The sequence below is a fragment of the Camelina sativa genome, chromosome 10 (genome assembly GCF_000633955.1).
Source record: "Camelina sativa cultivar DH55 chromosome 10, Cs, whole genome shotgun sequence".
NCBI classification, from domain to species: domain Eukaryota; kingdom Viridiplantae; phylum Streptophyta; class Magnoliopsida; order Brassicales; family Brassicaceae; genus Camelina; species Camelina sativa.
In genome coordinates this window covers 12,654,901-12,678,428 of record NC_025694.1, presented here as the reverse complement: position 1 = coordinate 12,678,428, position 23,528 = coordinate 12,654,901, and the positions used below count along the sequence as shown (strand labels likewise).

At 38.0% G+C, this 23,528-nt stretch overlaps 4 protein-coding genes and 1 long non-coding RNA gene across 5 annotated transcripts; 2 read left to right on the top strand and 3 right to left on the bottom strand.

The window, feature by feature from the left end:
- On the top strand, positions 570 to 7,383 carry LOC104718702. Its single transcript, XR_002033587.1, has 4 exons — positions 570 to 2,529; positions 5,585 to 5,847; positions 5,937 to 6,194; positions 6,687 to 7,383. It is a non-coding gene; the product is annotated as an uncharacterized LOC104718702 (long non-coding RNA).
- Positions 2,849 to 5,578, bottom strand: LOC104718700 (zinc finger MYM-type protein 1-like). The gene has a single exon (XM_010436490.1). The coding sequence runs from the start codon at positions 4,670 to 4,672 to the stop codon at positions 3,305 to 3,307; it is 1,368 nt and encodes a 455-aa protein (XP_010434792.1). The 5' UTR covers positions 4,673 to 5,578; the 3' UTR covers positions 2,849 to 3,304.
- Positions 7,411 to 9,256, top strand: LOC104718701. The gene is made up of 3 exons (XM_019230717.1): positions 7,411 to 7,893; positions 8,026 to 8,896; positions 9,069 to 9,256. The coding sequence occupies exons 1-3, from the start codon at positions 7,411 to 7,413 to the stop codon at positions 9,254 to 9,256; spliced, it is 1,542 nt and encodes a 513-aa protein (XP_019086262.1).
- On the bottom strand, positions 10,604 to 19,032 carry LOC104718699 (DEAD-box ATP-dependent RNA helicase 28-like). The gene is made up of 19 exons (XM_010436489.2): positions 18,551 to 19,032; positions 18,267 to 18,452; positions 18,109 to 18,177; positions 17,899 to 18,005; positions 17,716 to 17,794; positions 16,980 to 17,153; positions 13,176 to 13,324; positions 12,968 to 13,063; positions 12,753 to 12,855; positions 12,605 to 12,667; positions 12,448 to 12,509; positions 12,255 to 12,351; positions 12,036 to 12,154; positions 11,902 to 11,944; positions 11,719 to 11,820; positions 11,541 to 11,633; positions 11,311 to 11,430; positions 10,928 to 11,223; positions 10,604 to 10,836 (listed from the first exon to the last, which is right to left on the bottom strand). Exons 1-19 carry the CDS (start codon positions 18,956 to 18,958, stop codon positions 10,821 to 10,823), a joined length of 2,382 nt encoding a protein of 793 aa, XP_010434791.1. The 5' UTR covers positions 18,959 to 19,032; the 3' UTR covers positions 10,604 to 10,820.
- LOC104718698 (metalloendoproteinase 1-MMP) lies at positions 19,480 to 20,967 on the bottom strand. The gene has a single exon (XM_010436488.2). The coding sequence runs from the start codon at positions 20,710 to 20,712 to the stop codon at positions 19,618 to 19,620; it is 1,095 nt and encodes a 364-aa protein (XP_010434790.1). The 5' UTR covers positions 20,713 to 20,967; the 3' UTR covers positions 19,480 to 19,617.

The window sequence follows — 23,528 nt, the reverse complement described above, 5'->3', positions numbered from 1 at the left end:
GTGATAAAGCTAACCGCTCTCAAACGTCATAAAGAGTTTGAAAAACTGTGGCCAAAATTCTGATATTTCTTAAATAGAACAAATTATTCAAATGTAGTTAGCCAAATAAGATAGCGAAATTGTTGAAAACAAAAAAAAAAAAGATTTAATTAAGACTATAGACCAAAAATAACAAAATACAGAGGAAAAAAAAAAGATTAAAGAGTTTTAGTTTGTAAGTAAAATCATAAAAGAAAAAGTGGAACACGATCATAAATCGCCGCTCACACAAATATATGTAAGTAGATGAAATTATGTAAATAAAGTGAAGTATGAAAACGTGCCGAAAATAAAACGAAAAGAAAGCTAAAACCAAAAAAGAAGTTAATATTATATTGCTAGTGTTGTGTTGTTTGTATTGTTATTTTTGGATAAACAAATACGACAGCTTACCATCTACTCCTCTATTATTCGTTTTAGGTCCACATCTCTTCACTTTTTTAGTCTTTTTTTCTTGGCATTCAATCTCTTTCATTTTATTGTTTTTTAGCACAGATGAATCATTCCTATGAAAAAAAAATCACTTATTGAGTTATTTTAACATAAAGTCTTTTGTTTATAAGTCAAGAAATATCGATTCTATATAACGAATTAGTTAGTTATATATTGTGTAGTGGATATGTAGAGATTATATAATAGAGCTGTTGTTGTCTTGTGTGTGGACTGTGTGGAGTATAAAAATATGGTGGTGATGCGTAAGAGGAGAATAAAAGAGGAGTGTAAGAAAGACAGAGGAAGACAAAAAAAAATTTGGGAAGCCTTACACGTCACTCTTTCTCTTTGCCAATGACTTGTGAAGCCATGCCCCGCGCCTCCTTTTTCTCCTCCCCATCAAAATATATACGCTAATAATGGCATAATGCGGTATTGCGATTAATCTTATAATATTTATTATACACCGATTTAAGTTTTTACATCTAATCCGTTTAAAAGTTTAGAACCTTGTAAGTTTTGTAGATATTTAATCTCTATTAAAACCACTATCATTGTGGAAAAGGCATGTTGAATAGGCTCCTAGATCGGTTCAACGCATTCTAATGAGCTGTACCACGTACGGACAGACAACGGTTGCAATCTCAAGGTCTAAAAATCTAAACAGTGAACATAGATACTTTCCTGTCCTCTCACGTGCACACGCGTCTACAAGTTACAACCGTCGCCGACTCACGTGACCGACCTTTTGGCCTCCATATAACGAATATAAAAAAACAAAAACCTACAGGAAAACCAAACAAAAACAAAAAAATATATATCGAACATCTTCGCCTGTATTGTTCTAAGTTCTGATATCACAACAACAATAATAAAATTGTCTAAACCCTTCGCTAAGAAATGTCCTTTTCACGTGAGTTTGTTTGTCCATCAATATCTTCTCAAAAAACTTTTTCGTTTTAACTACGTTTATATATGCACGACAAAGGAAAAAGAAGAATTTTTTCGGTCGAAAATAAAACCCAACAAATTACAAAATTTACATGTAAATGTTATATTATGATGAAATGTTTCTTACAGAGCTTTGCTCTTGAACGAGTTATTCTTTGATTTCGTCCGATGTTTTCTAAACATAATAGACGACTATAGAATAATCGGTAAAAAAAAAAGAAAAAAAAAGTGAAAGAGAAAAAAGACTAAACCATTTTATTTTGTCAGTAAAATCATAAAAAAAAAGGTCGAATGATAATAAATCGCCATCACACAAATTTATGCAAGTAGATTACGTGATAAAGTGATATTTTAAAGCATATGCAGAAAATGAAAAGAAAGATAAACTAAAAAGAAAGGAGAAAGAAAAAGAGAGTTAAAAAAAAGACAGATGCGTTAAACTCCGTCAGATACGGGACCTACTCGGGAGAGAGTAAGCAAATATCCGACGATCAAATCCATGATTCCAGTAGGTAAGCCAAGATATCCGCGAAAACTAATTAAGCAGCCGGGTGACAAGATCTATCCGCGGACGTAAAGCCCAAACGGATGGGAAACAAACAAAATCACCCCAAAGGTACATGGACAACAATACCAAAATAAAGAAAGCTACGAAAGCACAGTGAAGAGGAAATTAAAACTCTAACTCAAACTCATAACCCACGACACAGAACAGCGACTTCTCCTTTTAACAATTAAGACTACCTCACAAATAAAGAGAACTAAAGGATCCTTACCAGCAAAAAAAGAACTACCTGCTACGAGGTCCAAAAGACGACTAGAACCCAAACTCAACTCCTGGAAACGGCGAAATCGAGGCAAAAAGAAATCATAATAGTTAGAGAAACCTAGATGTGTGATAACTACCGGGCCCAGCCCAATAAGAGACTCTCTGGCCTTTATATAAGATTAGACGCAGAGGAGGAATAGTTGTCGGCGACGAAGCTATGTCAGATACGCAGTTGCCCGACGAAGATATGTCAGATCCGCCGTCCTCCGACCAAACTATGTCTAATCCGCGGTTACCTAAATATATTATATATGGACTTACCTGCGATTCATACAATGGTACGTACGTAACATCTCTCTAATATTATTTTATATATCTATATCTATCTTGTTTCTCTTGATCGAAATTGTTTTGTCTATGATTTGGATTAGCTTTCATCTGAATATGATCTATGTATCATGGTTAACTATGTATATATAGTGTATATCTAATCGTCCATCTGTCTTCGTATAGTAATTACGTATTCGTTCTCTTTCCGTAGATGCCAACAACGGCGGATCTAGGAATTATTTTTACTAGAATCAAAACATAACTAAGTTTTTTTTTTAAATATAAATATAAAAATATTTTACAAAACCACTCTACGAGCTTTCATATCTTGAAATCTTTTTATCACAGTTTCATTTGCAATAAATAAAAATATATCTTTTTCGATGAAACAAACTAAACAATCATTCAAAAATTGATCTTTAATCCTATTGCGTCGATGAGTCTTCACAATCTTCATCGCTGAAAAACATCTATCAACAGTTGCAGTAGCAACCGACAAAATCAAAACCAACTTCAACAGCCCGTAGACCAAAGGATGTGACATATTTTTTCGAGTTTCTACCAACATACGAGCAAATTCTCCAAGAGACTTCAAAGGAGTAAATCTTTCATCATTTTGAATATTATCAATGTAGATATCTAATTCTTGGTCAAGAGATTTGTACTCCTCATGAGTAAAATCGTCTGGATAGAACTTAGATAACCTCATCAACTTTGAGTGGTCAAACTCAGAGAACAAATCAATGGGAGATAAAGAAGAAGCACAAATAAACAATTCAGTGTTCACCTCATTAAAACGATCGTTGAACTCCTGAATCTGCAAATCCAAAACAGAAAATAGGCAATTGACCATTTAGTGATGCATATTTGAAACTCCTGTTTTTTCCTTGGTCTTCTAAAGTCGATAAAATCTTTCTCCATGTCAACCTTTTCAATATCATGTTCCTCACAAAAAGAAGAAACTCTATTCATGAGAGAATTCCAACCATCATCTCTAAACTTCTGAAGTTGTCTTTTAGTTGAGTTTACCAAATCCATAGCATTTAAAATATCTTGATCTCTTCTTTGTAGCATCATGGACAAGTTCTCCGTGAGTCCTAAAAGATATATCATCATTTGCAAGTAGAATACAAAATCAAAGCTCTGAAAGTACTTGAGGAGACCAAATGCTTGACGTCTTTTCAAATCTTCTACACCTTCAATCTCAATGTATTCAAGCACTTCGACAATACATGAGAATAGCTCAATCAAACGCAATAGAGTATTATAATGCGAATTCCAGCGGGTATTCCCTGGTCTATTAAGAGACACCTCTTGATTCAACCCTGTTCCAATATTGATTTCACCATTATTGATTCCTTCTTCAATTTTTTTCCTATAACTCTCTCGGATCATATCTTTCCTTTTGCATGAAGCTCCCACCACATTCACCAACAAAGAAATCATATCAAAAAAATCTCCAACATCAAAATGTTTCTTTGCTACTCCCACAACAACTAATTGAAGTTGGTGAGCGAAACAATGAACATAGTAAGCTGATGGGGTTTCCTTAGAAATTAATGCCCTTAGCCCGTTGAACTCACCTCTCATATTGCTAGCCCCATCGTAACCTTGTCCTCTCACCTTTTTTATGCTCAATCCATATTTTGCAAACAAAGAATCAATTGCAGCTTTCAAAGATGATGAAGTTGTATCACTCACATGCGTAATACTCATGAATCTTTCTTTGACCATCCCTCTTTTATCAACAAAACGAAACACCACTGCCATTTGTTCTTTATCTGAAACATCCGCTGATTCATCTACCAATAAGCCAAAAACATCATGACCCATTTCTTCAATAACAGATTTAACTACCTCTTCTGCAAAACAGTTCACTATATCTTTCTGAATCGTTGGACACATCATTTGATTACTCACATCTTCGTTTTGTTCAGCAGTGAATTTTAAGAGCTCCACAAAATTTCCTCTGTTAACAGACTTTTCTGACTCATCATGACCACGAAAAGGTAGCCCTTGTCGCAACAAGTATCTAGAAACATCAATTGAAGCATTCAACCGAACTCGATACTCATTCTTCGTAATATCAGCTTGCTTTCGAAAAGCATGTTTGATAGATTGACCTTGGTTCATCAAGTTTTCACACTTCATTACTGCTTTTTTATGAAAACCACATACAACATGTTCTGAAACTCTATAAAACTTATTCCAGTAAGTAAAACCAACAGTGCTCCATGCTTCATTTTTTCCACCCTTACCAGCATTATCTCTGAACAAATAACAACACAGAAAAAAAAAACTGCTTCTTTCTTCACACTATACTCTAACTAGTTTTGAAACATATCACACCAAGCAATGTTAAAACGCCTCATTACACCTCCTATGTCTTTTTGTTCAAAATTATGACTTCGGGGTTGGCAAGGACCTCTAACCAAATATTTGCGAATTACCTTATCTCTTTGATTTGGATGATAGTCTTCTATTCTTTTTCGGTCAGCAGGATCCCATAGCAGATCATCTAGATTACTGCAAGATGGAGATGGATCTTTCCTTTTCAAAAACTTTCTCATTGTTTCCTGCATCTTCCTGAAATCAAAACAATTTTGCAAAGAATAAATTTCTAATAAGTTAAAACTGTAAATCAAAACTACTCAAGCTAATAAGCTATCAAACACAATTTTGTTAATAATTTAATATGTAATTATATGAAATATATTTTTAGAACAATATCAAAGAAACAAAAGCTTGATCTGAAAGTTTGACTTACTTAGTTGAATTAAGATGAAGAGTTGATGACCACGATGAGGAAGAGAAGTTGAAGGCAAAAGAAGAAAAAATCTTTTCACGTAATTATTTAGGTTAGAATTTTGTGTTATTTAGTTAGAACTGTTTAATTGTTTTGCTAAGTAGAATATTTAGTGGGCCACTAATGATAAAGTCCACCAAATATGTATTTTTCGTTTTTGGGTTTTTTATGTGGGTTGAATAAGGTGCAAGTGCAATCGTATTAAAAGTAACAAATATATATGTATTACTAAATTTTTTTTTTTTCAAATAAATGAGGAGTCAATTGACCCCGTTCTCTTTTACGTGGATCCGCCTTTGGATGCCAAGACATGTCTTTTGGAACGTGGAGGATTACCCAATTCTTTCTAATCACGATATTTGTTAGATGGGGGAGAAAATCAGATCAGCACTCGCGGTTGCGAATTTTAGTGGGGAAGTTTCAATCAATGTTTACATTGATAAGAAGAAGAATTATACGTTTTTGGATGAATGGGAATCGCTACGAGATGCCGGATTCACAATCAATACCATCCCCAAAGGTGAATATATATGATTCCCTTACTCTTTCACGATTATTATTATCTTTTTTTTTTACTTACACTGGATGCTTTTTCATTGCCGCTGTTAGTGGATGCTTTTGCGTGGACACTGGAATATACTGCACCAACAAATATGATTGTACTCTCAAAAAACTTGGAAGAAAAAGCGTTATGTAGATCTATGTTTAAAAAAGCGACACCTAGGCTTGCCTAGGCTCTAGGCGAGGTGAGGCTACTCGTTCATCGCCTCTAGAAGGTGGAGCGAGGCTAACAATTAAAGTCGCTCGCTCAAGACAAAGGCGCTGGTGTATCTCTCTCAAAAGCTTTGACGCCTTCTGCAAAAAAAGGTAAGAATTGTTAAAGTTTTATATTTATTTGCCTCATATTGTTCCGAAATATATGCATAGATGATTTGATTTCTAAAAATTAAAAAACCTATTAGAAGTCGTGCATATAAACTCCATATAAACCACTTTTCACGTATTCAGCCTCTTTTCACGTATTCAGCCTTTTTCTAGATTAGCTATTTCTCCATTCTCCCTACTCTTTCTTTTTACTCTTCTTTCTTCAAACTCCTCATCATGTCTGATTCTACTAAGCCAATAGATCCAGCATGGAAATATGCGACTCCAGTTTCGGGTAAACATGGTAGTTTTATGTGTATCTTTTGTATCAAAATCACAAATGGTGGAGTTCAACGTGCAAAACATCATATCGTTGGTGGTTTTAAGAATGTTACTGCCTGCAAACTAGTTCAAGATAGTGTAAGGGAAGAAGTGAAAACTTTTATGTTTAACAAGGCTAAAGTTAAAGCCACTACTCAAATGATGCCATCACAGGCCAATATATATGATGTGGTAGATGAAGATGAGGATGAAGGTCAGTCTAGTCAGCCACCTTCCAAGAAACATAAGGGTCCAATGGATAGGTATGTTCTTCCAACTCCTCATGATATCTTGAAAGGAAGAAAGGATAGAAAAGAGGTTTTTGGAAAATCTGATAAGGAACTGAGGGACAAGGCATGTGCTGCTATTGCAAGGTGGTTTTATGATGCAGGGCTTCCGTTTAATGCAGTTACTTTTGATAGTTTTAGAGAAGCACTTGAATTAGTTGGTCAATATGGGTCTGGCTTTAAACCACCAACAATGTATGAGCTGCGGGTTCCTTTCTTGAAGAAGGAAGTAAAAGAAACAGAAAATCTGATGGTGGAGCACAAGACAGAATGGGCAACTAAAGGCTGTTCGATTATGTCTGATGGATGGCGTGATTCTGTTGTCCAAAAAGACATTATTAACTTTCTTGTTAACTCTCCAAAGTGATCAATTTTCATCAAATCAGTTGATGTTTCAACAGTAGTGAAAGATGTTAATTTGCTGTTTAATAAGCTTGATCGTATGGTGGAAGAAGTTGTGGAATCTAATGTTGTCCAAGTGATAACGGACAAGGCATCAAACTATGTAAAAGCTGGTGAGTTTGTTACTTTATAAGGTTCTGTTTTTTCTGATTTTTTCCAAATTGATACTAACAAGTCTGCCTATTATTACTATTGTAGTCCAATTGCTAATGGCGAATCGACCACATCTGTATTGGCTTCCTTGTGCAGCCCACTGCATAGATCTCGTGTTGGAGGATGTAGGAAAACTTCTTATGGTAAAATCTGCAATCAAGAACTGCATCTACATGAACGACTACATCTATAGTCACACTTCTCTTGTGAATATGATGAGCAAATTCACAAACCAAGCAAATCTACATAGACCAACAGTTACTCGGTTTGCTACATCATTCATCACACTTGCGCAGTATCACAAGCAAAGGAAAAACTTGAGGAGTTTTGTAACTTCTGAAGAATGGAATGATTCAAAGTGGCCAAAGGATTTAGGAGCAATGAATGTGAAAAAGTTCATCATGAGTGACAGATTTTGGCACAGCGTGTTGTATGCACTGAAGTTGACAGGTCCTCTACTTAAGGTTCTTAGGTTGGTTGATGGAGAGAAAAAACCAGCTATGGGGTACATTTATGAAGCCATGGATAGGGCTAAAGAGGTCATTGCTAAGACCTTCAATGAGAAGGAAGAACAGTATAAAGATGCATTTGCAATCATTGATAAGTGATGGGATTGTCAACTCCATCATCCTTTGCATGCTGCTGGCTACTTTCTGAATCCAGAATTTCAGTATAATCTAGAGTCTGGGGTCAACTGTGAAGAGGTTGTGAAAGGTCTCTACGATGTTCTTGAAAGGTTGGTTCTTGAACTTGCATCTCAAGATAAGATAGACACAGAGTTGACGGTGTTTAAAAATGCTGAAGGGCTCTTTGGGTTTTCCATGGCGAAAAGACAAAGGAAGTTAAAAGCACCAACTGAGTGGTGGTCTTCTTATGGAGGATCTACACCAACACTTAGAGACTTTGCTATTAAGGTTCTTAGTCTCACTTGTAGTGCAACTGGTTGTGAGAGAAACTGGAGTGTGTTTCAACATCTCCATACCAAGAAAAGGAATCGATTGGCTCTAGAACGGTTGAATGATCTGGTGTTTGTTAAGTACAATCGCACTTTACAACGCCGTTACAAGCTGAAAGACACCATTGATCCAATCATCTTAGAAGATATTGATGATTGTAATGAGTGGCTGGTTGGAAGAATGGATGAAGAGTCTACTGTTGAGTATGATCTAGTGTTTGAAGATGATGATTTAACATGGGATGTGGTAAGCAAAGCATCTGGAGCTAATGAGCCTAACTATCTTACTAGAGCTAAAAAAACATCATCACAATCGGCAAATAGAGCTAAGAAAGGGAAGATTATAGCCTCAAGCTCCAATCCTCCTCCAAGATCATCTCAAAGGTCTTCTACAACTCCACTGACTTTGATAGATGAAGATGATGAGAATGAAATTGAAGAAGACTTTACAGGAGGAGATGAGGACACTCAAGTGGATGTGGAAGATGTTGAGTATGATGTTGGATTGGTTGTTTCTTTGTTTTTTCAGTATAAAGACGTATTTGCAATCATTGATAAGCAGTATAAAGATGCATTTGCAGGAATAAGTGAGCTAATTCAGTGACTAACCTTTACGTTTTTTGTGTAGGCTCGCTTCATGCAGCAAAGGCGATGGGCGATTGGCGCCTAGACTTCAGGCGAGAGCCACACCTTCGTAGCCTCACCTCGCCTCTCGCCATTTAAAACACAGATGTAGATTTCAATTGTTATACATGTTAGGTTTTGGTGTTGCTTTATCCGATACTAGCTTGGATTGGCTACCTCCTCAGTCGAAATGTCCACCTCCTGTACAAGAATCAGCTTTGTTTTTGACGAGCCTATTTGATAAGAAGCGAGAGGATATAATCGTATTGAAGAATGAACAAGATGAGAGAGAGAAAGAAGAAGAAGCCATATCAAAAACATGATCCTAAATTAATATACACATGACGTTTTTGTTTGAGTTGGTACGTGTTTGTCTAAAAGGAGAATAAATGTCTACTAGCAATGACATCAAAATAAACGTCTTTCTTCGAGAAACATAGATTAGCAAATTAACGAGAAACCTCCCATATAGTAAAATTGATGTCATATATAAGATAATTTACAAATTTGTCTTTGATCATAGAAGCATTCTCAATTCAAGTAGAACAGCTACCACAGGTTTGATCGTCGTCACTAGTTTGGAGCACTATATTTTTGAGCAAAGTATCAGGATTGACGACGGCAACACTGAAACCTATCTTGGACAAAGAGTCACGAACAGAAGGGAACTTGGTGCCTTGTCCAAAGTTTTCGTTACTAGAGATTAGCACCACATTTGCTAACTCGCAATGAGAAGCGTTCCTTATAATGGACCAAACAAGAATGCTGGTTAACATACATTTAATTTTTGCATCTTTATCCCCTGTAATAGTATAGTATACCAACCAACAACACGACATTATTAGATTTATACTAGCTATAATATAAAAGAAAAGAGGGTGGGTTTCAATAAGTAAAGAAGAAATCGACTACCTTGGGATTTATCAAATTCTATACAGATAGAGTATTTTTCATTATATTCTTTTTGCAAAGCATCGAAAGATTTGGGTCAACAATGGTAACACGATGTGTGACCTCACCGTCAAACCCATCAATTTTAAGAGCTGTCTCGAGTTTCCTGTAAACCTCATAAAAATAGGGAATTTTGGGGATGTTTGAGCAATCCTCAAGGACCCATATGATTAGTGCATCCTCATCTGCGAGAGGTTTGAGACAAAACGGATCAGAGAGCCAAAAAATAATAATCAGAGATCGTGATTTAACAATGAGAGATTGATCAGATGAAGATGAAGTTAATCAAATCCAGATCATCATAGAGAGATACAAAATCTTTACCCATAGTTTTACTGTCGAGCTCCGGGAAAATAATACCAGACATGCTTTCGACGGAGAGCTATCGAGAGGGATTTAGGGTTGCATGGAACGAAAAGCACTATGCGTCTATCTATATAAAGGCGAGAGTCTCTTATTGGACTGCGCCTTGCAAATATCGAGATAGATACCGAGCCTTTTTGTTGCTTGGAATATAATTTATCAAAACTATCGAACATTTAGAAAAAGGCATAAAAAATGCAGAGACATTCATTGTTAGCTCATAGCTCCTATTCCTAATGAGCTGTGCCACGTACTGACAGACAACGGTTGCAATCTCAAGTTCTGAAACATACAAATTCCTCTCACGCGTCTACCACCCGCCACCAACTCACGTGACCTTCTTGCCTCCTTAAAACGGTATTCAACGTAAGCTTTTTTTTATGAAAGATTATGAAAAACCATTGGAAAACAAAACAAAAAAAAACAAAACAAAATCTCGAACATCTTCTCCTGCTTTGTTCTAAATTTTGATATTACAACAATAATAAAATTGTTTAAACCCTTCGCTAAGAAATGTCTCTTTTTCTCGTGGGTTCTTGTCCTTCAATATCTTCTCAAAAATGCTATTTCGTTTTACCTACGCTTATATCTGCACGACAAAAGAAAATACCTCGAGTTAAACCCCACAAATTACAATATTTACATGTAAAATGTTATGATTATAATGAAATGTTTCTTACCGAGCTTTGCTCTTGAACGAGTTCTTTGACTGCGTCCGATGTTTTGCTCCACCTGCGCCGCCGCCTCTTCCCTGTTTCTTCTCGCTCATATCACTCTTGAACAGATCTTTCATCTCTTCATCTCGAGGCTGGCTTTTTGGTTTACTCCGTACTTGTTTCTTGTTCGGCGTTGGTCTATCCATCTTACCGGAATCAATTGCTCTCTGTTTTGCTTTCACCGCTTTTGCTCGCCGGTAACCAATATCCACTAGTGTCAATCCCTTCTTCTCTGTCTCTTGCTTCTTCTTGTCTTTCCCCTGAGAACAAAACACATTTAAAATTCAATACAATGTTTTCATCATCTCTGCAAAAGAGGGAGTGATGTGTATCACTGAAATACTTACTCTTGATCTTCCTCGCTTTTCGTCTCCTTCTTCTTCTTCGTCTTCTTCTTCTCCTTCGTCATCTTCTAGCATCTCTCTGGCAGCTTCTAGCTTTCTACGTTTTTTCCTTGGGAGATTCTTCTGTACTTGCATGATCAAGAGAATTGTAAGTTCTCTAGAAAGAAGAAATCAACACTAAACATGACCGATAATGCAATTGAGAAGTGAAAAGAGCTTCTTGATAAACGGACCTCGCGTTCACGTTTTCTCTTCTCCTTCATCTTGAGGTCCTCTGCTATATTAGCACTAACTAGTTCGCTTCCAGAAGGGTTTCCTGCAGAATCCTGTTCAGAGAAAGTATCCACAATGATTCAGACAAGTGTATTCTCTCTCGAAAACAACAACAACCTCAGGAAATAAAAAGAACACCTTTTCAGCCTGTGCCACGAGCTTCTTCTCCTTCTCTGTCATGAACCAAGTCCTCTTCGGGCGTGAATATATTTCATCTCTGTGCTCTAGCATGTTCTCCGCCTGCATAACGAAACACATAATCAAGAATTTGATGTTGATCCCAAGACAATTAAACAAATTCAAGAACCAAAAGCTGCCTACCTTTGCAAATTCCATTTCAGCTTTCCTTAGAGCTCGCTCATCCCTGAAATTGATGAAACCTCCAAGCCTTTAGTATACAGATAAATCAATTCTCCTGGGATACAGTAATTCTTTGATGAGTGTGTTAATGGAACCTTTCTGCTGAAATAACAGCGGAATACTGATCTTCCATTTCATCGATTATCTGAGACCACTTGACGATTGACTGCTCTGGGATGACTCGGCTCTTCAACTTTGATCCCACCTTTTTAGCCTTGTAACCAAAAAAAAACAAAATTGATTCAAATGTCCAAACTAGAGCAACAATGAATTGGGTAAACGCAAGATCCATGTATGTCTGAAAATTCACTTACAATGACTTTCAAAAGGGATCGGTCACTATCAGTCACAAACGTTACAGCATAACCTTCCCTTCCAGCCCTAGCTGTTCTACCAACTCTGTGAACATAACTGCAAAATCAAAGCGTATTGTCCTCACATCAGTTAAAGAGAAGAAAGCTTATAGCTTTTTAATTCATCATCATACAGGAAATATCTCGGATTTACCTGTCTATTTCCCGCGGGCAAGCATAATTTATAACTGTTTGAACACCAATGATGTCAAGTCCCTAGAATAATCAAACCAGACAGTGTTCAAGAGCTGAAAGAGCAGAGCAACTGAAAAGAGAATCTTGAAAATAAGTTGGTTGCTTCTTATACTTACTCGAGCGGCTACATCAGTAGCAATGAGAAAATCAACCTCTTGCTTTCTGAAAAGTTCCAGAGACTGCAAAATGATACCATTAAGTACTTGCAAACAGAGAATATAAATATTCATGTACAAATAAAGCTGACGTGTCCGAGTTTCTTACATCAAGACGTTGTGCTTGGGTTAGGTTTCCATGAAGCTCAGCTGCTTTGAGGCCAGCTAACCCGAACAAAATTTTCAGTCTATGGGCAGCTTGTTTTGTTCCACTGGCGCAAGAAGGTACAAGAAATCTCTCAGGTGAAATGCAAAATGCCAAACTATGCAAGCACTTTATGGAACTTGGATTTGAAAGGCATCAAATTTATAGTGAAGTCTCACCTAAAGATAATGACTTTTGATTTAAAAGTTCTTGTGCACAATGACAGAAGAACAGCTTCCTGATTTGCCTCACGAGTCCTACGTATTCTTACCACCCTACAATTAAGAGATCACAAGTTAGCTTCATGGCATACATGATGTATATTCAAGATCATAAGCTATTTGGGCTCTTGAAAAGGTCGAAAATGATAAGTAGTGGCTGACATACTCCTCAGTCAGGCCTGGTGGCCTTCTAGCTGATGGATCAGCTGAGAGACGCAACGGTTTGTTCAAGGAAAGTTTGACTAGCTCTTTAACTTCTTCAGTCATTGTGGCTGAGAAGAGCATCGTTTGCCTTCTCTTGGGACATAAACGAACCTGCATATAGATGTGGACTCATTTATAAATCCAATAACGAACAGTCAAACATTATCTCTCCAGTTAAGTCAGTTATGAAGTGTCCACTTCTTCAGATTAGAAACTAACAAAGAAAAGAAGAAATTGACTACAATTCAATATGAGGTGTCCCAGGAACCAAACATATGAAACATATTGATAGAAGCAGTTCAATGGCTTAATCATATTTTTCTTAAGTATCAACTTAACAAAGGTTTAGTGTGAGAGTAAACCGGGGCTGGTTTAGCTTATTTCTTTTGTCTATCTATATATACAATGTGGAGAGGGTTAGAGAGCTTCATCGAGTATTTGGTGAGGTCTTTTAGGGGGAGTGGGAGGAGCTCCATTAACAAAATCCTCAGTTCCTTTTGTAATTCCAGTTCTATAATCTATCAAATCCTTTTCTATAAGCAAATCGTATCAAATTGGTATCAGAGCAGTTCGACCCAATGGGAGATGGTGATGGTTCTGTGGAGGTTCCTGTTTATTATGGTGATGAAGATCCGGCGATGTGGATTTCATGGGTTGAAGATTACTTCACGGACCATGGATTCACAGAAGAGACAAAGATCTCTTTTGCATATGGATTTATGGAAGGTGTTGCTCTATTGTGGTTCCAGGAGTCACATGTTGCGTTTACAAGCTGGAATGAGATCAAGATCGGTCTGCTTCAACGATTCAGCAAAGGGAAAGAGAGCGTTGTGGCTGATCTAACGCAGAGTGATGAATTTGACTCTAAGATGAGCAGATGGACGAGCTGTTTGGACAAACTAGAGAAATATCTCCTAGAGACTGAGGAGTGTCTTGAAAAACCAAGTGGTGAAGAGAAGGAGAAGACTGCAGCAGCAGAAGTGGTGGTATGTCAAAGAGTCGCAGAAAAAGAAGATCTGTTGGATAATATCTTCCAAAAAGAACAAATGGGTGTGCAAAAAGAGCCAGATATTGAGAAGAGTGAACATGTCCACCAAGTGTTCGATCAAATGCCTATGGAAAGAAAAGTGAACACGAAGAAGAAAAAGAAGAAGAGATGGAAAACGTTTTCAAAGATTGATGGGTCTGAAAGTGGTTTCAAACTCAAAGGAGATACAGGCTTTGTGGAGCTATTGACAAAGAGAATAGAAGAACATATGAACTTCTATTTGCCGCAGGTGTTAGAGGAACATCGAAACCATAGGGAACAAGCAGCTAAGCCAAATCATGTATACCAGGTGTTCGAGGAATTGTCTCAAAGAGGGAAAAAGACTACCACGAAGAGAATTCGGAAGAAGTTCACAAAGGCTAAGGGGTTTAAATACAAAGCTGGAATAGTGAAATTGGGGACCTCTCGAATCCAGATGAAGAACATACATGACAGACCAGACACTACTATATTGGTCTATGCTGGAAAAAACTATCATTTGCTATCTGCCAGCCAAGTATTTAACAAAAGGTTGAGGGGAGATAATAGACTCACGAGAAAGAAAAAGAAGAAGCCATGGAAGAATCATTCAAATAACTATAACCCACATGGAGTGGCAGAGGGATGTGTGAAAAGTGAAGGAGTGATGCTGAAAATTGTTGCAAAATGGTGGAACTGTGGTCTGTTGAAAGATTCGGTTGAGATGGGGAATAAGAAGACATGTGTCAAGATGAAGATGCACCACCGAACGTTCAACAAAAGGTTGTTGTGGCAAGGGTATCACGCACAACAGAAGAAAAACATGATGAAGATGGAGTATGCGAGCAAGGGTATCACGCACTACCTATATGTTCATCAATGGGTGTATGAAAAGCTGTCGTTGAGATATCTAACAGTTTTGAAGAAGCTCGCCAACTGGAGGAAACACAAATTCAAGCAAAAACGCAACAAGCATGAGAAGAAGAATAAAGAGAGGTTCTCTAGAAATCAGGTTGTCTTGACATTGAACTTTATACTCAAGTTCAAGTATTATGAGAAACGCGTCCAGGAATGGTGTAAGAAAGAGTCGTGGAAAGGAGAACATGTTGAGGTAGAGAGGAAGATAGACTATACCAAGCCACATAGGGTCAAGTGCAAAACTGTGAAGCTGGACTGGACAAAGCTAATTTGGCTTCGAAGATTGAACATGTTCATACGTGAAAGAATGGAGACAGTGAGAGGATCGCAGAGCCTTGACATGACGTACATGACAGTTGGCGAAATGACTGACATAATAGGGTTGATAAGCTGGGTTGTCGCGTATTTAGAGGAGCATGACAAACAAATGCATCAAGTGATCTTGGACGTGCTGAAAGTGGGAATCAGAACGGCTATGGAGATGATGAGTTGGTCTAGTAGAAAGAGACACAAATTTCGACATAAGCGCAAGTCGAAGCTGTTATGGGAATTGATGACAGTAGATAAGAAGCATTCCATGACTAGTGGGAAGAGAGTCAAATTTAAAAAGAAGTACAGGAACACTTGGGTGTTGCGAACGTATACGAAAGAAGAAACTCCACTAGGCAAAGGGTTAATGGAAACGACATATTTCAAAAGAACATGGGCCTTATCGCTCGGTAAAGAGTTTGCCATTGCTACCACAAGACATGCAGTTTGCATTGACGTTAACAAATGGATTCAGTTGTCAGTGCTGGGAATTGAAGAACTATTTAGTGCGGGCTTGAAAGCGTTGGATGGGAGGCAGGGTGTTAGCCTGGAGATAGTTCCCTTGGTTCTTAGTGCAGGTTTCATGGGTGGTGATGATTCTTCTCTGGAAATTGTTGCTGCAATGGAGGTCTCAGCAAACAGAAGCATACAGTTTCATTTACCTACAATACTGCAAGTGGATGGGTTTGCCTACACTACTGCAAGTGGAAGGGCGAATGAATTTCAAATAGTGCTAAAAATCAGTGTGGCTGTTGTTAGTGGAAAAATAGAAGTTAAGCTGATGGAGAGGGGGTTTCTTGTTGTCTATCTAAACAAGGTGGCTGAACGGGAAAAAGAAAAGAATGGCATGGCGTGGAAAATTCGTTATCTGGAGCAAAAACCTTGGGAGATAGAAATGGTGTTTCAACTGGATGATGTCACGGCCAAACAGATAATCATGTTGCCTAGTTCAGTGTCCTCTTTCGCAGAGAATATTAGTCATGACGAAATTGAAGACATGTTGACGTGTGAGACTCTGATACAAGCAAGAGACGTAATGTTGGCGCAGCTAAAGGAAAATCTCCAAGTCAGATCAGAGCTGAATTTGGATTTGGAGGCCAGGGACAATCTGAAAACAGGGCATGAAGAGTTGTTGCTGAAGCGGGAAGTGATGCCATATTTTGAATGTCCTGGGAAGCTCAAAGAAGGGGTTGGCTAAACAGTTTGCTCATTTCAACCTTGAGGACAAGGTTGTTTTCAAAGGCAGGCGTATTGATAGAAGCAGTTCAATGGCTTAATCATATTTTTCTTAAGTATCAACTTAACAAAGGTTTAGTGTGAGAGTAAACCGGGGCTGGTTTAGCTTATTTCTTTTGTCTATCTATATATACAATGTGGAGAGGGTTAGAGAGCTTTATCGAGTATTTGGTGAGGTCTTTTAGGGGGAGTGGGAGGAGCTCCATTAACAAAATCCTCAGTTCCTTTTGTAATTCCAGTTCTATAATCTATCAAATCCTTTTCTATAAGCAAATCGTATCACATATAAATGCATACCAGCTCTGTTATTTCAGTGGCAAACCCAGTCTGTAGAAGGCGGTCTGCCTCATCAAGGATTAAGACCGCTAGATCATCCAAATCAACAGACATGGAATTACGCAAATGATCTATCATACGTCCAGGAGTCGCCACAACAATATCTGGCATAGACCTCAGAACCACCTCTTGCTCCTAAAACAAGTCACATTATAGAATTAGCAATTTTAAGAAACATTTCTTGGAAAGGAAACAAGTTTGTTCTCAAACATCAAACATCAAACACATGAAGGTTTCAAGAAATTTGCATCCTCAGAGAAAGATACCATACCCTTACAGAAAGCCCTCCTACAATCAACCCACATTTAATATCAGTAAACTGTGCAAGCTTCTGAATCATGCTATGAATCCTGAAACACATTTCAAAAAACACAAATCAGCTTTTCAGCAACATAAATCAAAAGAACCTTAAAGGTTTAGTATTGTTTGCGGGAGGCAAAAATATGCTACTTACTGGACGGCCAACTCCCTTGTTGGAGTGAGAATAAGAACTCTAGTAGCAAAGACCCGCTTGGGACGGAACAGTAACCTCTCAAGAGTAGGTAAAGCGAATGCAGCAGTCTATTATAAAACACAATGTAAATTGAAACCATTATCAAAACTCCATAATTTAAGGTGAAACAATCACAGAATTACACAAGAAGCCTCGACAACTAGTGCANCAAGAAATTTGCATCCTCAGAGAAAGATACCATACCCTTACAGAAAGCCCTCCTACAATCAACCCACATTTAATATCAGTAAACTGTGCAAGCTTCTGAATCATGCTATGAATCCTGAAACACATTTCAAAAAACACAAATCAGCTTTTCAGCAACATAAATCAAAAGAACCTTAAAGGTTTAGTATTGTTTGCGGGAGGCAAAAATATGCTACTTACTGGACGGCCAACTCCCTTGTTGGAGTGAGAATAAGAACTCTAGTAGCAAAGACCCGCTTGGGACGGAACAGTAACCTCTCAAGAGTAGGTAAAGCGAATGCAGCAGTCTATTATAAAACACAATGTAAATTGAAACCATTATCAAAACTCCATAATTTAAGGTGAAACAATCACAGAATTACACAAGAAGCCTCGAGAACTAGTGCACACCTTTCCTGATCCAGTGATGGCACTAGCACAAAGATCACGCCCTGTAAGTGCTAAAGGTATACAAGCTGCCTGCATTTGCAACACCAACGAACGATTCAGGTGAAAAAACTCTAAACAGTAACTGAATTTAGAACACCCTTGCGGACAGGAATGAGAACCTGAATAGGAGTAGGTTTCTTGTAACCAAGAGTTTCACAAGCTCGAAGCAACGGACGAGAGAGATTAAGCTCCATGAAAGTATCAGCATGAAATGAAACTCCATCCACTGTAGAAAAGAATGGCTTGGGAACAACATCTTCTGGTCTGTACTCAGCTGCCTCATCGTCTTCCGAAATATACTCCTCCTTCACAGTTAGAAACCACACTTTCAATTTCTCTTAAAAAAAAACACAATTCGAAATCGGATTCAATCAAATTCAAAACAAAATTTTAGGGGGTTTACTTGTTTATCAGCTTCAGCACCGGAGACATCTTCATCTTCTTCTTCTTCTTCTTCTTCTTCGTCTTCATCTATTGAAATGGGAACTGGACGATGCTGAATAGCTTTGGAGATCTTTTCATCAATAGACGTTGTGTGACGGCGGGCGTGTTCTTCACCAACGGAGCTTGAATAAGATGCGAAATCCCAAGGAGACTGAGCATCAGCATCTTGTTTCCTCTTCTCAACTTCTTCTTCGTCTTCTTCGCTATCTTCATCTTCATCCTCTTCTTCTCCATCTTCGTCTTCTCCAGCTATACGCTCTTCTGCTTCGTCTTCCTCAACGTCTTCTTCACCACTACTATTTTCTTCATTGCGTAGCAATTCGAGCTCGTCGTCGCTAGCAGCATCGAAGAAGAAACTCGACGGCATTGCTAGGGTTTATGAGGTTTTCGGAATTTTTCAGAAGAGACGACCGCCACCGTTTAATCGAATGAAGAGGTTTATTAATAATAGGTCTGGGAACAAATAATTATAATAAAAACCGAACCGAGTCCAATTATATGAATCTCTTCTTGGTTTGTCCAAATTAACCGTTCGATTTCATAATCATAAAAAAAAAACAGGTTTGGTTCGAACTGAAACCAACTTATTTTTTCTTCCTTCCTTCTCCCTCATTTGAAATTTTTTTAAGTTTCAACTCATTATCTTGGACTGGGCTTTTATGATACGACATCTAAATGGGCTTATATTTTCCAAAATAAGCTATGTATTTTTTTATATGATTGAAAATAAATACAGTATTTTTGCTTACGAAGTAGGAACACAAATATAAAGGTCATGATCAACCTCAACTATGTACTTGTAGTGTCATTAGGAGCGGGACCAATCTATATATATCAGTGCATAAACATAACTATCTTTCAATTTTTAAGATAATGATATACACAAACTCAAAGTAATAATAATCCCTTAGAGAAAGCCATCATAAAAATATCCTTTTCCTAAAAACCTTTAAATTATCTATGTACATTTCGTTATAAATAAATAAATTAAAAAAATAAAAACAGTATTTTTTATGTCCTATAAACCTATCGGAACAGAATAAAAACAACAACCAACAGAACATATCCGATAAAATTCCCCGACAAGAATCTCAGTGATACGGAGCCGTTTTGAATAGAATCTTCCGACTGCGTAAGTGAATCCAACCGTAATTTTGGGTTCGCGCCATATAACTTCAGTACACCTGCCACGTCATCAACCGTAAGGTCAACTCTTTTAGTCCTCGGCCGGAGACTCGGATACATAACCGCCGACTCTTGAGAGCTATGTCCTAACCCCAGCAAGTGACCAATCTCGTGAGTCGCCACAGACTCCAAATCGACGGCCACCTCGGGAGATCGTTTAAAGTCATCGTCGGCGACCCATGTCTCCCCCGCGTCAAAGTGAAGCCTCCCGTTCTCCGGCGCGAATGCGTGTGCTAACGTCCCGAGAACACCGTCAAACGGAAGCCCGTCACCGTGATCCCCGGAGTAGAACCCGATCTTCAAATCCGCCGTCGTGAAGTCATCGACTTCTTCGAAACTCACCGGAATCACGCTTGCCCAATGCGAAAAAGCTCGCCGGAAAACGGTTTTGACGTCTTCTGACGTCAAGTAATCGAGTTTGTGTGTTTTCGATATAGCGTAGGTTAGCGTGTCGCGGTTCCACTTCGGTTTACCGTTAAAATAGGTATAATGCGCCGTTGTGTGGATACCTTCGTCGTTGATGATCATGTGCGTATCGCTAACGCCACATCGCGGTAACGACATGAGACTGACGGTACTCGTGTCGAGTCTCCCGGTTATCGGTAAACCGAGATTTTCTTGGTACAGAGAGATTGCGGATTCGAGAGTACCATCGAACACGTCGGAGAAAGTTTCTGAGCCATCACCCACGTAACCGAAACGGTGGAGGTACCTTTTGAGCTCGGACACGCCGCTGACGTGGCTACCAACCTGGACGTCTACGAGACGAGAGAAATCATGCCACGTGTTGTTGCTGACGTGGATTATTTGAGTTGCTTTTGCGGTGGATGGTTCTTGTTCCTCCGGTAGGTTTCGGGCGGCAAAACGTTGGGGGAAACAGAACAATACTAAAACAAAACAGAGAACTCTGTTTCTATAGATTAAACTAGGAGACATTTGTCTGACGCAAGATTCTTGGAATTTTTCTTGATTTAAATAAGAAGTTTATTGGAGGTACGTAAGATCGATGGAGAAGAAAGGTGAAAGAGAGACAGGAAAAGGGGAAAGAGTTATGTTAAGATTCTGACGTGAGGGTACATTTATACTCCTAAAAGAATCTTTGATTTGGACTCCTACTTGGAAGTTGGTTCGTTGGGTGAACTGATTTTTTTACCGGTTTAAGAATACATTGTAGTAGATTTTTTCCTTTTTCTAATAGGAGTAGGACAATTAACAACCCAATCAAATTCGATTTAGTATAGTTCTTATATTCCGAATCCAGCCACAACTGAACTTTAGATGTACGTGTTTTCGTTCCATATTGTATTTGTATATGACTTCCATAACCCATGCAGCATTCATATGTTGATATATTATGGGATATATATTTTAAACATAAAGTAAAAGTTTAAGCCGCCAACAGTTGGAATTCAATGTTTAAAATTTCGGACTAATTTGTTGACAACGATTTAGTAGCTAGCTAATATTGGAACAGATTAGAGTAATAGAGTTAAAAAAGAGAATAACAAAGAAGCAAAACAAAACAAAAAAGGAATCAAGCCAAAGACTATCTTTGTTTGACCCAAACAAATCTTAAAAAAAATACTAACCAAAAAGAATGAGGAGAGAGTTTGGAATTGTATAAAAGGAGCTTTTGTGCTTGAGAGTTTTAAGTATCAATAATATAAAAGAGATATATAAGATGTTTTTGTGTGTCTGTGTATATGTTGAATCGTTGATGAAGGACAAAATCCCAAAGATATAATATATGTCAAGTAACTGGAAAATTGGAAATTAATGGAATTATTTGTCTACATAGAATGTCAATAGCATATAGCATGTATGCGTAATTAATATAATTGATTGATGATATTTGTGAGCAATTTGGGCTAATTAAGCTATGAGTGTGACATAGATGATTGGGAATGTGTTCGTTGGAGTATAGTTGAGGTCTTACGAGTTTGTTGACCAGAATTAGGTAAATTTCAGTTTTAATTCAATAATATATCCGATCCTTATATATAACGATTGTTTAAGGATCAAGACCTTCTTAAGGTTTACTAGTAGTTCAGATTCTTTGTTATAGGGAAAACTTGTCTGAAGAAGAAATCCCTCGGGATTAGGGGAGAGGGTTACGTGTGACATGAGACAACTAACAGAAGAGATCTCCTCTTGAACAAGACAGGGAGGTTGAACCAAAAAGGATAAACAATTCTAACCAATCAACTGTAATTTTGTAGATTACCTTTCGTATTCAAACTCTCTTTATCCGCATAATACCAGGAGTTTTGCATTTGTTAGTTACCAAATAAGTCATAACTATAACTATCTGGACCTAACAAATTTAAAAATGTCATGAAGGATACCATTGTATTCTTTTTTTTTTTGTCGTTGGAGGCTATGTTTGATTAACTACTAATTGTCCAATATTATAAACTAGATACGTAAATAACACAAATGTAATAAGATTACCAATTATATGAATTACTTTTGGTTGTTTAAAGCTAAGGGAGATAAATTATTAATATGATAGTGATGACTAGCCTTCGGAGAACATTTCGAAACCATATATATCTCGGACATACTTGACACACCGCATAAACTACTCTAGCATGCAAGAGTCATTAATGTCACGTCTCATCCACCAACAGTTCAGATTGTAGTCGTCTACTTTTACAGCTAGCCTGACCCAATCCAACCATTTGAAAATTCGGTTTACGAACCTAAATCATGTAAAATCCCTATAACAATGAAAAGGACAAAATGAATTCTAAAGATATTTTTTTAATCATTATGGATGACACCAAATGTTGAGCTCTTAAATGAAAAATCCCACCTCATGTTCAGTGGCCTTTGAGACGCAAACGCTCCCACCTCTCTCTTAAAAAAAAAAAACCCTAGCCGCCATAGTAGATTTGAGGGGTTGAACTCTCTATTCGCCGTTCCGGCGACGAGGCTGTTCTTCTCCCTCTTCCCTTATATATAAATTCCGTTGGTCCTCATGTTCAGTGGTCGAGATTAATTCAAGGGATATCTAGGAGTGAGCATGTTCTGCTTTGCTGTCAGAGATGGCGAGATTCTCCTTCTGTCGATGTAGCTGTGGTTCCAATATGACGAAAGAGGAGCTTTGTAGTCGAGATCTGGTTTGAAGACGCCGGAAAGTAGCATCAAAGTTTTTCACAGCTCGCTCGTCAATCTGGATTCTGTGGCTATGGCGGAAGTCGGCAAAGGAGAGGTGGGCAAGCGTTGTTCGTCTCGGTGGTTAACGGTAGGCTTTTTAGATCTTAGAAAGATGTTGCGGGTTTTGGTTGCAGAGGGTTGGAGAGAGCCATCTACCGCTGTAACTGCTGTGATTTTGTGTTCATCAGACCAATTTTCTCAGTTCATGCTCAGGGGAGATCAGAGAAGCTAAGATTTGGGAGAGAAGGGATAGATCTGAGATTGTCAGATTGCTAGGTCGGGATCTGATAACGCAGAGCCGGCTGTCGAAGAGTTGGGCATTCTGGGAGGTCTGTAGTGGGTTGGTGACTCATCGGAAAAGGACCATGGACGGAAACCGGATTCTTCCGTCTTTGGTTTCTGATCCCTCGATGTCGCTTCAAAGCCGTGGACCTTGAATCCGCCAGAATTAATGCTCTGGACTCTCTGTTTCAGGTCAAATAAATTTTTAGATAAAGCGCCTAAACTATTTCAACAGGATCCGAGCTTTTCTCTCTTTTCCGGCAACTTTTATGATTAACCTGTTTTGTAACTGGATCAAAATTGTATTTATC